This window comes from Stegastes partitus, unplaced genomic scaffold (genome assembly GCF_000690725.1).
Source record: "Stegastes partitus isolate 25-593 unplaced genomic scaffold, Stegastes_partitus-1.0.2 Scaffold457, whole genome shotgun sequence".
Taxonomy (NCBI): domain Eukaryota; kingdom Metazoa; phylum Chordata; class Actinopteri; family Pomacentridae; genus Stegastes; species Stegastes partitus.
In genome coordinates this window covers 4983-18985 of record NW_007578188.1, presented here as the reverse complement: position 1 = coordinate 18985, position 14003 = coordinate 4983, and the positions used below count along the sequence as shown (strand labels likewise).

The 14003-nt window shown below is 39.2% G+C and overlaps 1 protein-coding gene across 1 annotated transcript; it reads right to left on the bottom strand.

Annotated features, from left to right (window-relative positions):
• Positions 1-3054: 3054 nt before the first annotated feature.
• LOC103360665 (cyclic nucleotide gated channel subunit beta 1) lies at positions 3055-13710 on the bottom strand. The gene is made up of 9 exons (XM_008286513.1): positions 13663-13710; positions 11769-11925; positions 10382-10462; positions 10096-10202; positions 9528-9599; positions 7919-8504; positions 6958-7014; positions 6774-6821; positions 3055-5663 (listed from the first exon to the last, which is right to left on the bottom strand). The coding sequence occupies exons 1-9, from the start codon at positions 13708-13710 to the stop codon at positions 5656-5658; spliced, it is 1164 nt and encodes a 387-aa protein (XP_008284735.1). The 3' UTR covers positions 3055-5655.
• Between the last annotated feature and the right edge of the window lie 293 nt (positions 13711-14003).

The following is a 14003-nucleotide window of genomic DNA, read 5'->3' as shown; positions in this document are numbered from 1 at the left end:
ATTGATGAGGACGATTTGACCACATTCAACTCTAAGCAGAATTTTTTTTTCTTGTTTTTAAGAATAAGAAAATAAAATTGCAGATTCCTGCTAAAGACTCACTCTGTTGAAAATGAAGTTTTTTTTTGTTTCTTCCTTTTTAACATGTCTATATGATGTATATAATGTGCAGGAAATCACAGCTGAGCCATTGTGTGGCCTTATACAAGTTAGGGATCCCACATTGTAGGATAAACTTTTTTTTTTTTTTTTACGATAGAATGTTTTATTTGGTATAGAATACAAACAATTTAATAATATCAAGTTTTCTTGGTATGTACAGACATACATACGCAAAGAAATTTACTGAAACTCTCTGGTAAGTGGCAAAACCATTAAAAATTCATGTCTCTGAAGCAAAACTACACATAAATGTAAATGTTTTTTTTTTTTTTTAATCCCTTTCTGCGTCAAAATGTATTTAGATATCACTTCACTTTTTCGCTTCCTTCAATATGTGCAGATCTATGAAGTCCCTGACTTCAGTCTGAATCCAGGGTTTTGAGACTTTAACTGACACGCTGCATTTTCAAGGTGGAAACGCTCAGTCATGCTGTTGACTCCTTGCCTTCCGACACATCATCATTCAAAAAATCACTTGGACATGCTAACAAGGTTGTAAAAATGTTGATTATTCACTGGCCTGGGTCTGCAAAAGACTTGTGTTCACAATGCAGAGCTGCACTGCCTCCCTCAGACTGTTGATGAGCTCTTATTTAATAAATTGAGATGTGGCGACACCTGGTGGTTCTGTTTGGTACAACAGTTCTCTCAAAAGACTAGAAAGTGCAGACCTCTGCCAAGCAGCTCATTTCCACCATATTGTGATTTCCAGTCAATGTTAAAGTCCTGCATTCATTTTATCTACACTATTAGATTCATGGATAATCAAAACATAGCTTTAGCATTTGAAATAACATCGATATCGTTAAAAAATAAGCTGATGGAGTGATGAATGCTCGTTCTGTACTCTCTAATATTTTGTACACTTATGTTATTTCTGTAGTTGCTTACTGGCTTTTAAGCTGTTAGCTAAAGGTATGCTAGGTTGGCATAACTACAGCGTTGTTATTGCTAACATAAACAGACAGGGAGTGACTTAAACTAGGTTAGCACAACTCTAGCAATGTATACATATACAAGCACAAACTTTTTTTTTTCTGCTTACTTGAGTCACATGGAGGCTTTTCCATTAGTTTCACCAACAACAAAATTTTTTTTAGTTGAAACTAATGGAAAGGTTTGTAATACTTCTCTGCAACATCGAAAGTGCTTTCTCATTAAAAAAAGAAAGAAAGAAAGAAATGAGGAACTATATGACTGTCATCTCAAATGAACCTATAAAATTTATACAACCTCATGCTGTTATTAATGGTGTTGATTTATCTGACTAATTTACATATTTGGGAATAAAAGATGAAAAACTACTACTACTTTTTCTGACTTTAATACATATCAAGGCTGAGGTCTTGAAGTATTATTTATTACTGAGTTTAACTAATTCAAACATAAATACAGAAAACATAATTATGGAGATCAACTAGACTTATTTTAAACTGAAGTTGTGAGAAAGTCAATGAGTTCACGAAACACAAACAGGCGCCATGAACAAATTGGAAGAACCTGAGATAAACGTGGAAACTTTCTGCCCAGTTGTAAAATCCTATTTGGACAGTGTGAAACCAGAGCAGCGGAGGTTGTTGGCAGCAGGTTCTCCTGACTTTGACACAAAAACCCTGCTGGCAGAGCTGCTCCTGGAGCTCATAGATTTATGTACCAAGTCAGTGTTGGTAAAACACTCTGGCAAACACTCTTCCTGAAACCTCAGCAGAGGTTTTACAAGCTGCAGGAGAGGTTTATAGCGTCAGTGCAAAACAGTTGATGGTTTCGGTTGTGAGAGAAGTTGCTAAAAATGTAAATTCTCCATTTTCCAACATGGGTTTGTTCACAAAATGGGTAGAACAATGAAACAGAAGACAAGAACGCCAGACAGACGAGTCTGAGAGGAACCAGAGGAGACCGGACAGGAGGGAAACTGTTACAGCAGCAAAGGAAACAATGCAAACATTTGAGATGTATCAGTAGAAAAAGTAAAATAACTAATATGCATAAGCACTAGTTTTTTTTTCCATCTGAGGATATTCTGATTGTACAAGGTCCTCTGGATGTGACACAACAATACTGCAAATACCAATAGTATTGCATTGATTATTTAATGAGTAGAAATACTGATAAAGAAGTAATAATAATCCACAGATTTGATCTCGATGGCACTGATTTTTCCGCAAGTAGAAAAACAGTTAGATTGCACAGTCAGGAGCATCGAGCTGTTATTCTTATATTATTTATTGCTTTTATTTGTTCTTTTTTTGTTTTTTAATCAAAAGATTAATAGTTGTTGCTCTCAGGGACGTTGAGCAAAATCATTACAATTGTCATCTTTGCAAATGTCACTTCTTTCCAGACTGAAGTGACCTTTTTGTTGTTTTCACTAGTGCCTGTTTGTTGTTCCTTGATACACTTTTAATACTCACTACTCTTTTCTGACCAAAAAAACGTTATATTATTTCTAACAACCTTGGAGAATTATTATTGTCAACTGTTGGCGTCACAGCTGACTCTCATGTCTCTGTATAGAATGTAATGTAATGCAATCTTTTCTCTTGTCTCTTTGGGTGCTTCATACCAGTCTGTGGAGCTTGTTCATTGGTGGTAGGTTAAGAGCCAGTCTCTATTTAACATGACTGTACTTTAAACTATGTGCCTGATGAAGGTCTGGCACCGAAACGTTGCATTAATACATTTATCATTGTAAGTTAAACAGTATGCGAGATTACTAACCATAATTACAAAACAGTAATTCTAGTAGCATTGGTAATCACAATATCATTAATAACAAAAATGACAACATGATCCTACACCTTAAAAATCAGACTGACTGCTTCTCATCATGATCTGTAAACTGATCTGTTTGCGGATCATCAACAAGAACAAAGTGAACTGACAGAAACAGAGTCTTTGTTGTCCCAAACCTTTTATTGCAGCTCCCAGAACAGATCATTTACAGAAAATGGTGCCACTTCAAATCTCCTTGAAACAATCCATCAGTACTTCACAATAATTTATTCACCACAGTAAGAGTCTGCAGGCCTGAATCAGACCTGCAGGCTGAAGGTTGTGACTGACAGACAACACCGTGAGGCAAACACCAGGCCAGTTTGTTTCTCCATTTTGTCCCACCCATTGTTAATCTTCCCTACATGTGGTATTTTTACCAGCGTCTGCTTTTCCTGGAAACAAAGCTGCAGAACTATCATAACCCGTTACAGCATGGACACACCTTCTGATCAAAGATTCGTCGTGAGAAACTGGACAGTCTGCTTCGTGGGGTTGCTGCAGCCTGGTTTCTCTGCTGCTTTTTTGCTTTATTGCTCTTCTTTTTTTGTTTCGTTACAGAATCAAAGTTTGTCCTGAAGTAGCGCAGCCCCCCTCAAACCTGCCTGTCAACAAACAGCTTATGGCTTTGTAAAAAGCTTTTTAAAGCATTTACAGAAAGTTGTGTTCTTTTTTTTTCATTTCTCCGAGTTCTTTTTAAAAATGTTCCTTTTTTTAAAAATCTAGAAGCTCTCTCTTGGTAAAGACTGTAATCTTCAATGTTAAAAAGGTTTTACACTTCACATTGACTTACAAAGTGTTAAGTAGAAAAGACCAGCTAGTGTTACATTAGGGGGGGGGATAGGACGAGACTTACTACAAAAACAGCTACTGCACACGACTGGAATGTGTTTCATCCCTAACAAACGTGGTAGTTACAGTATGTGAGGACTACAGACACAAAGTGGGACTGTGACACCAACAAAACCCACTAATCCCACTAAATGTAGTGTGTTGTAATGACTTCTACAACTTCGACACATCTTTTACTGTCAGTATTTCATCATATTAACGTGATGCTCAGATTTCATCCCATACAGGGTCACGTACACTGAAAACAGAGGCACAGAAAAGATGTTTACCTGCAGATCTGGCCTCAGAAATAAGAAAGAAAATGCTCTTATTTGGCTTTCTTTACATGTTGGGTGGTGTGTAAGATGATGCCCCTGCTACTGTGGGACGCACACACAACCGAGATTATTTTCTGTTGTGTAAAAGAAAAGCGACGTATAAAGAAAAGTCACCAAGTTTCCCTTTAACAAAGTGAAGTTACGCATGGTAAAAACTAACATCTAGATCTCCACAGGAACATGGCGCCTTATCTGTTTAACCTTCTGTGAGCCAGACTTTAAAAAAAAAAAAAGGAGAGTCTGGATACAAAATGCTCTTATTTGGCTCACACAGGGTTAAAATGCTTCTATCCTGATTGAATCTGCATGCTGGGCTTCCCAAAGGGACCCGTCTATCGCTGGTGTTTGGGGGGAGAGGAACTTCTGCACCGTCCGTGGTGTCCTCATTAACATCACAGTTCAAACTCAAAGAGCTGAAGTTAACTTATTCAATGGTCTCGCAATCAAATGAGAAAATATGGAAAAAACAAAACAGCTATGAATCTACAGAACACACACAAGCACACACACAGAGGTTCATATAGTCAGAGAAGAAGAAGAAGAAGAGGAGGTAAACACAAATCTAACATCCTGACTACGGCTCACAGAAAGGAATGATTAGCAGAAGATTTGTCAACGCACACTTAAGAACATCACAGTCAAACAAACACACACAGCTTTCTCTCTGAGTTCATGTGCATATGGCTCATCCTGGAGGCCACACATACTGAGTGGTAACTGAAGTGGCTGGGGGAGGAGGGTGGGGGAGGCGGGTGACACGCATCACAACACCTTTGCATAGAATCTCCACTGCTGTGGAGCTGCTTCTCTACATCTGTCAACAATGCTGCAATAAAGGGGCACAAATGATTTGATTCAGAGAACAAAAACGTAAAAGGAGACACCAGCTGAGACATTCTGCAGTGTTCACAGTGAGGTTTCTGATTTTGATGCTGCGGCCTTTAAAAGTGTGAAGCTTCTGAACCCATTAACACCAGAGTCTTCTAACTTAGAGGCTGTTATGAAACTACTGATTTGTCTTTAGACGTCAACTTTGGCCTCTATTTGCTTGGCAACAGAGTTTCGCTCCAGGAAGCCAAATTACGCAGCTGAAAAAAAGTCGTAGACTGGTTTGATGTGACAGCTCTTTCAGAAGACTCTGGTAGACCGACTGTAACGGACACAGCACACACACTTCACACGGCCTGGAAACATGGCCACAGACACACACACACATACACACAACTAAAACACCCTGAACAAAAATGGAAACAGGTGTTCTACATAGGGAGGAAGAAGAACTCAAATGAAACACAAGGAGGGTAAAAACAGGAGTACCGTATTAGTAAACAGCTCATCCATCATCTCACACATTTACACTAAAAGGAGGTTTCAGAGGGGTGAGAACAGAGGGAGGAGGGGGGAGAGAGAGAGAGAGAGGCGAGTGTTGTCATGACGACTCAATCGCTTCTCTGGAGGTGGAGAGATGCATCATCGCTCTGAGCATGCTCAGATGGTGTTGATGCAGCATCAGTGGGTCCCTGCTCCGTCACCGTGGCGACCACTGCAGCCTCTACGTTTCTATGGGAAACAAACAGAATGATGTTCAGTGTTCACCTGAGCAGGTTGGATTCCATCCGTCTGCGTCGCTTTGTTGTTGTCATTCCACCTGTTTGTGTCCAGTGTAACTAATCAGTGCTGACGTGTGAATGATACGGATACCGTTTCGCTCTGATAACGTCAGTTCATGGTGGGTTTCTGGAGATAAATAAGCAGCAAATATGCTGCTTGCTATGCAGAACTCCACAGTTTGCTGCTTAAGTTTGTCATTTGAGTGCCGACATCTCGTCATTGTATTCAGTGTGTAACTGAGGTTAAACAATCTCAGGTAATACTTGGAACTAATATGTCAATACAGCTGCACTGACAGACAACTGGAAACTATTTAGACAATCAAATAATCACTGTAGTTATTTTTGCAGGCAAAGCGAGAAGATTTAACGCTTCTATCGTCGTATGTGAAAGTAAACTAAATATCTTTGGACTCATGGTTGGACAAAACAAGATGTTTTAAGATGTCAGCTTGGGATGCAGGAAATAAAAATGCACTTTTTGTTTTTTTACTCTTTGACACCTACACAAAGAAAGCAGATTGCTGGATTAATCAATAATTAGCCTTTGACAAGCTTTCTAGTAACAAAAAGAGCAGATAATGTGTTCTTCTGTCAAAACAGCCAAAGTGCAGCTGACTATCAGCTCCACGTTGACAGCTCTCCTGGTCGTAGCTTTTACCTTTGTATTGCATAATATTTCATCAGTTTCCACGATGAGAGCACAGGTTCTTTACTAGTCGTTGATTTAATCCATAAAAACTCATCTCTGTGTATCAAAGTTACATATTTTGATGTGTTTTCTTTCTGAAAATAATTTCTTAATTCCTTAAAATGGCTTAAATGCAACTCTGTGCTGTTGTTGACTCGACCATGTGCAGATCTATGAAGTCCCAGCCTGTGACTCTGTTCAAACACCAAAGCTATTCTACGCTCCACACTGGCAAGTTTCAATATTGGAGTAATTCAGCCAAACATGTTCAAACCTGAAACCGATTCTGATGAAGAATAATTATAGAGAAAGCCGTACACTGCAAGTCGACAGGACTGATTCTCGAGGTTTATTAGAAGCAGTGTTTACCTGTGGGCTCATCCTGAATCTGTTCCTCTGTCTCAACAAACTCTGCTGCTGCAAAAAGGAAAACACAGGCAAAGGTAAGAACAAAAAACATGAAAAATCCTTCACAAAGCGTCTGAATATACAGGACATGTATCTACACTGAAACATGGTTCATTTTAGTAGAAGTCAAGAGTGTGTTTATCACCTTCTTCTGCTGCCTCCTCTACTTCTTGTGCTGCTTCTTCTTCTTCTGTCTCTGTGACTGTGGAAAAAATAAAAACATTTCAAATCATGAAAAACTGTAATCTTCTAAAAACAGAAACAATTATCAGATTATTTTAATATGTAAAGACACCAAAACATCATCGTTATCAGCTCAAGCACTCCAGATGTTCAGTGTACGTACAGTTTAGGTAACACCTCAGCAAACGTACTCAAGAGCAAGGAAACCACAATAAAGTCCTCTCTAATCTGTGTTACTGGACTAATAGCACACTAAGTTTTCACTGAGGTCAAATGAGCCTCCTGAACTTTAATCAGTGCTGATAGTTCAGTTATGAGTTACGACTGACTGATAAAAGTGTTCTTCATCCACTGGACACAAACTGTCAGCAGAGTGACCAAGTCTAATCATAAACTTGTGAAAAAAAGGAATCACAGGACTTTACAAAATGTAGTTATTTAATTATTATTATTATTATGACATTTATTGAGCTGTGTGTCCATCCAGCATTTATTTTCTCCGCAGCAGAATCGTATGCATCCACTTTGAAAAGAAGCGCTGCTCTCAGCATCCCTGTGCGGTTTTTCTGCAGCCACTCTGCACGCTTCTATTTAAAAATCTCTTTAGAAAGTGTTGCTGTTACAAACACTCCTGTTCTGGTAACCAGTTATATGCGGAGGACTCGTCACACTTGAAACCAAACCCATGTATCATGGGGCACTCTGTTTTGTAATGAAGCGCTCCCCTGCTGCCTGTCAGCATTTTTCTGCCTCTGAAGAACAGTAAATGGAAACACTTACCCGAACTCTCTGTGAAAAAGCAAATCTGCAAAACTATTGTTTAAGGCTAAAAGTGAGGATCCAAGTCAAAAACTGAGTATCTTAACAACACTAAATCCCACTGGTCTACCTCATCCTTTTACTTGTATCTCCTTTCTTCCTACCTGGTACTGTCTGCTCCTCCATTACTTCTTCTTCAGGAGCTTCCTCTGCAGCCTCCTCTTCTGCCTGCTCCTCAACCGGTTCTTCTGAAGGAGCTGCCTCCTCTTCTTCAGCGGGTTCCTCAGCGGGTTCCTCAGCGAGTTCCTCAGCGGGTTCCTCAGCGGGTTCATCGGAAAGTTCCTCAGCGGGTTCCTCAGCAGGTTCGTCTGCAGGTGCCAACTCCTCCTCTTCGTCCGCTACGTCTTCAACAGCTTCTTCTGGAACCGTCTCCTCTTCAGCAGCCTCCTCCACAGGTTCCTCTGCAGCAACTGCCTCCTCCTCCTCCTCTGCTGCTGCTGCTGCTACATCCTCAACGGCTTCGTCATAAGTTTCTGCCTCCTCTTCAGGTTCCTCCTCAGCAGCTTCCTCTGCAGGAGCAGCCTCCTCTTGTTCAGCTGGCTCTTCGACAGCTTCTTCTGAAGGAGCGCTCTCCTCCTCTGCAGCCTCAGCCACCTCCTCTGCAGCGGCCTCCTCCTCAGCAGCAGGTTCCTCCACTGCCTCCTCTACTGCAGTCTCCTCAGCTGCTGGTTCTTCCTCAGCTGGAGCGTCCTAATCGTGCAAAATTGTTAATTAGTTGAAATTAGTAACAGCAGTTGTTGATGTCAGCTAAATGTTTATTGACTCTTTTTTCTTTCCCTCCTTTTGTTGGTCTTCCTTCATTACATTTGGCGTTGTGTACTTCTTTAGGTGCTTGTTTTATATGTAAATGTTCAATTTAATTATCGTAAAATCAGTGGAAACTATACTAAGTGGTACATAAAAAATAATGACAACAACAATAAGAAGAGCAATAATAACAAATTTACTTGCTGAAACTGTTGCTGAATGATTATCTGTATAGTATTCATTTTATTATTATTTTTTTAAAATTCCCAGATGCTTCATTTTTTTCAGAAACTAAAACATTCTGATGTTCTATAAATTAATGATTGAAATGAATAACTTACACATGTTGTCTGCAAAAGTACGTGCAACAAAGGAAGGCACAATTTAATTGTGAATTTGCAACAATAGGTTCATTATGAGGTCAAACTATACAAGACAGTGTGGGTGAGTTCTTCCTTTATGCCTGCACCTATTTATACCGCAATAAATGGTACAAGCACAAATCCTTAGAAACAAAACAAACTGAAGCTCATACAAAAAGAAGTCCAGTTGCTTTTTACAAAAGCTCAGAGGATTACCAAGACCAGGACAACTGAAAATCTACACAGACACAAGCTAATACAAAGTAGAAAAGAGTGGGTGAAACACTGATTGCCAGCAGGAGGCAGAAGATTTACATTTTAAAATTGTAGCAGCGTTTTTTTTAGGCTGTGAGGAGCAGTATTAACAGTGTGCAGGTCTAAATTCCTGCTGCTACTACTGTCCTTCCCTATGTGTGACACAGATTAGTATTAGTAGAACAGTTCAAATGGAGCTTCACACTTAAAGGGGGGGAAAAAAATAAGGGAGGTGTCTAAGTGCAGCTAATAAATATATTTTACGACACAGTAAGACAAAGAAATTTCTTTCTGCTCGTGTCATAAGTCAAGTATGAAATGTTGCAATGCACAAACAAAAGCCACATACCTCCTCAACGGGTGCATCCTCCTCTACAGCAAGAGGCTCCTCCTCCAGCACCTCTGGATCCTCCTCAAACACCTGAAAAGAAAACCACCACCAACATTAGCAGGTTTACATTTGAGTTCGCTCGAGTTTAAAAGGTGCTGTATGCAAGAATCCAAATGAACAGGTGAACCTCTCGCATTTACTGTACAACCAGACAAAACGTGTGCACGAGAAGCAGCAGAAAAATACGGTTTCAAAGGTAGGGACTGCATTAGAACAAAAAACAAACATGCATGCATGATAAAAACATGAAACAGAGAAGCTCCCATGAGAACACACAAAGAAAGAGTGAATTTATGCTCTGCTCTGGATGTTTTTTGCTGCTATATTAATGCTATACTTGTGTTCAAAATCCTGCAAACTGCACCTTTATGTGGCTCCGAAAATGAACTAAAGATTAAGCTTCTTGCATAAATTAGAATTTTTCAACTTTAAGCAGGGAAGTTGAAAAGGATGAAGAAAAACGTGATTCTGCAATTGGACACAGTTCTCAGATGGTCTTATAACCAATAACCAGGTCGGTACCAACCTCAGTTGTCTCCACAGGCTCTGGTTCTGGTTCAGCCTCAGGTTCTGGTTCTGGTTCAGGCTCAGATGCGACCACCTCAGGCTCATCTTCTACCTCAGGTTCAGGCTCTAGAGGGAAGAAGCAATGAGTCGTACTGATTTTTATGAAGTACAGACACACCTTCTTCAGCTATTCAGGCTTAGAACATGCATCATGTGACTGACTGTAGATTTTCACATTCAACAAAACATTCCTTTATAACAAAAAGTAGTCACCGAGACATTCACAAATATACACAGTGATGTACCTGGAGGTGGTGCAGTTGTTTCCTCTGCCACAACAGCTTCAACAACATCTTCCACTGGGACAGGGTCGGGTTCAACAATAGCTAAGGACAGAAGGGCATGATGTCAAACAAAAACAAAGCGACTTCAGTTCTAAAATTAAAAAGACTTTTATTTCACTAAATCTTGACTACGTACTTACCTGCACTGCTTTTATGAAAGTAGGCATTGAGACTTATCAATACAGGTCTAACTGATTACATTCCACTTTAAATACAGCTTCATGAGTCAGCAGTGTGATCAACCCGATACACATCTATAAAGTGATACAGGTTAAACCTGTATTAGGAATCTATTTGTCAGACAATCTTTTTTCACAACCCCAGAAACAGGCCTAACATGGATCAAACTCTGAATGAATGATTTAAACACTAAACAAAAACTCAGCTCCACACCTGCCTCACAATCTGCTTTTGATAGATTCGTGCATATTCACATAAATGACAGTCGACCCGTCTTCATACAAATAATGTCTACTCTCGCTGACACCAGATGCGACGCCACATTTTAAATGCAGTTTTCCTGCAATGACAGTAAAAATGCCTCAAAAGCAGGCATGTATGACAAACGTGCCCCTAGGATACAGCTGTTCTAGGACAGAAAGGTTTGACTTTCTACCTTCTGGTGTCCTGGTTCTCTATGGTCAAGTTTTGCCAACTTAGCGTGGATTCATTTTTATTCTCTTAAGACCCTTGGTTAAACTGTCCTCATCCCACATAAATCATCGTCTTGTTTAAGCTCAAATTCTGACACTTATTTCATCAATTTCTCAAAGCCAGGAACTCAAAATTCCCCAAAAATTACAATAACACATATTAATGATCAATCAAAACACTATGAGACAGTTAAGGGCTCACAAAATATTATTATTGTTCTATATAGTGGGACTTAATTCCAACTTTCAGATTCAAGTTTTTTTCAGTATATTCAGTTAATTATATTTATTCAGTTTCATTTTTTATCATTTCTTTTATACTTCACTCTTTATACTTTTAAACATAGTAAGCTACTGTGAGGAATAGACAAAAATAGATCAAATAGTTATACTATTATTCAACCATGCTTAGTTTTAGTTTTAAAAGATACACGCTTTATGAAGTTCTTCAGATGGCTAGCAAAATAAATTTAATTTTAAGAGCACTTCAGTTCTATTTCTCTTACTGAGATGTGTTCAAAGTGCACACAGCGCTTTAAAACTTTCACCACAGACTGTTGTACTGTTTCTGATAACAATACGACCTACAGCAAAAGTAGTGACACTATAACCCTCGGTCACTTCACAGCAGCTGTGTTTCTTCTTGCCTCATTACCTATTAGCAGTACGTTTATGCAGACAAAGTGTGCACCTACCTTCTGGTTCTGGTTCAGCCTCCACGGTCTCCACTGGGGCAGCGGCTTCTTCGCTACGAGACGTGACGACAACAGCCTTCTCTTTGAGTCCTACATGAGATGATGCACAGGTTGTTGGCACGATATAGATGTGTACAGTGTCGAGGCAGGGTATGTACTGTATGTGTGTGTGTGTGTAGCCACTGAATCAGCACATTATCAGTGCACCCTCAGTGACTGTAAACACAGAGATAACAAGCCAGGTTTGTGGGCAATTGCATACACAGATATGAAGTTATGTTTCATATAACATCATTCACACAAATTGGCATCACACTGCTGAAAAAGGTTTGGGTTTCCTTTGCTGGCACTTTAAACCTTAGTCAGCTATTTCAGAACCAAACATGGGCATATTCTGGTTTGTCTTGAACTGACAGAAAATACTTTTACAACATCATTTTATACAAGGTTTAGTGCAGCTCCTGCCCAAACTTGAAAACAACCTGGCTGACTTTAACAGATGCACAGGACAACCAACTGCTTTTGCCCCCTTCTTACAACCAGTCCAATTCCACTTTACTTTCTTGTTTACTTTGTTACAGTCCTGTTTTGTTTTTAGTAAAAGTAATAAGAGCACCTAGTTGAGTTACTGACACTGGCAGTTGAGTCACTTAGGCTGATAAATAATGAAAAAACAACAAAGTGTAAATGTACACATATGCTATAATTATCAAAATCAAGACATCCATTCATTTAACTTAAAGTCTTCTTTACTGACTGCACTGAGATACATATTTGCAGCATCTCCATTTGTTTATACGCTGTAAACTGCAGCTTTATAACAAAGCTCATTTAATATTGCTTTAAGTTCAATTACTACCATCACATACATCTCCAACATCAAAACCTGCACTTCTTAACAGGAGCGTCTTTTGTTTGTCCGTGAGCTGAATGTATTTTTCCCCAATGTCATCGCTCCTCCACAAACAGACTGAAAGTGACACTTGTTTTCTGATTGGCTTTGTTTCCAAGTGCTACTTTCAGATGGATATCTTCAAGACGATTTTTCCTGTCTTCAAAATGTGCACTCCTTCCTGTTCTTTGTGCACTTTTTCTGATGTGTTTTTAACTCATCATTAATAAATATTCTGTGGTGTCACATAACCACAATGGAAAAGTCTTTGGTTCAACATGTTTAGGATTTGTTTCATTTGCTTGAACACAATTTAAGTTTTGCTTTGGTTCATTGTTTTTTTTTGCTGACACGTTCTTGATGTGACGTTCAACCAATTCAGATGCTGAAGTTGTCAAGACTCACCATCGGACTAGTAGCAAAAAGGCTATACAGCTAAATGGAAAACACAAAAGGCTGTATGTATGTAGAGGAAGCTTCATTTGTGGATTCTTTCAGTCATTCTTGGAGCACACATCAGATAGGCCCATAAACATTTGTTTTTACACTTGAATGAAGAGCACCTACAATGATCCAGAAACTTTATTGACAAAAGAAAACAACACATTTGTCATCGTGAAACATAAATCTCCTTATTTTAGAAAAACTCACATTTTGTCACAAGTTTCCAACACTGGGGGTGTAAACGGTAGCCCAGCAACTGCCATTTAATAAACTCTAAATACGAGCATCATGAACAGAAAAGTACATCACACTTAATATCAACGCTTCACAGCATCATTTTTTCTATTCCCTGTAGTTTCTGTGCAACTCTTCCATTTTACCCATTGTTCTCTCATCCTTTAAGTGAAATGACAAAAATTGTTTGAAAAAATGAGGCTGGCTTCATGTCGAGGCCATACAAGGACTCCCAGCTGGTTACTGCATCAACCAAAGGTGTAGCTGCACTATACGACACAATCTGGTTTCTTTTAGGTTGCTGCAGCCCCTAAAGAGTCTTACCTTTGATAGTAACAGGAACATAGAAGCAGCTAGCTCGCTCCAGGACATGGAGCAGTTTTTAAAACTAGTAAATATGACACAGAATATATTAAATTCATCAAACAGACAAGAAAATTACTTTCCCCCCGCTGCTGCTGTTGTTATGCTTCTAATCAACAAATTTGTTGACATTTTTCTATTTTAATTTTGCGAAATATTTTTTCATTGGCGACAAACTTGTGGACTGGTCAGTATGCAGATATACACAGAGGCCAAATAGGGCTGGGTATCATTTCAAACCAAAGTATTGTTTTCTACAAATTCCTTTTTAAGCGACATCAGACAAATGAAGCCAAACTCCT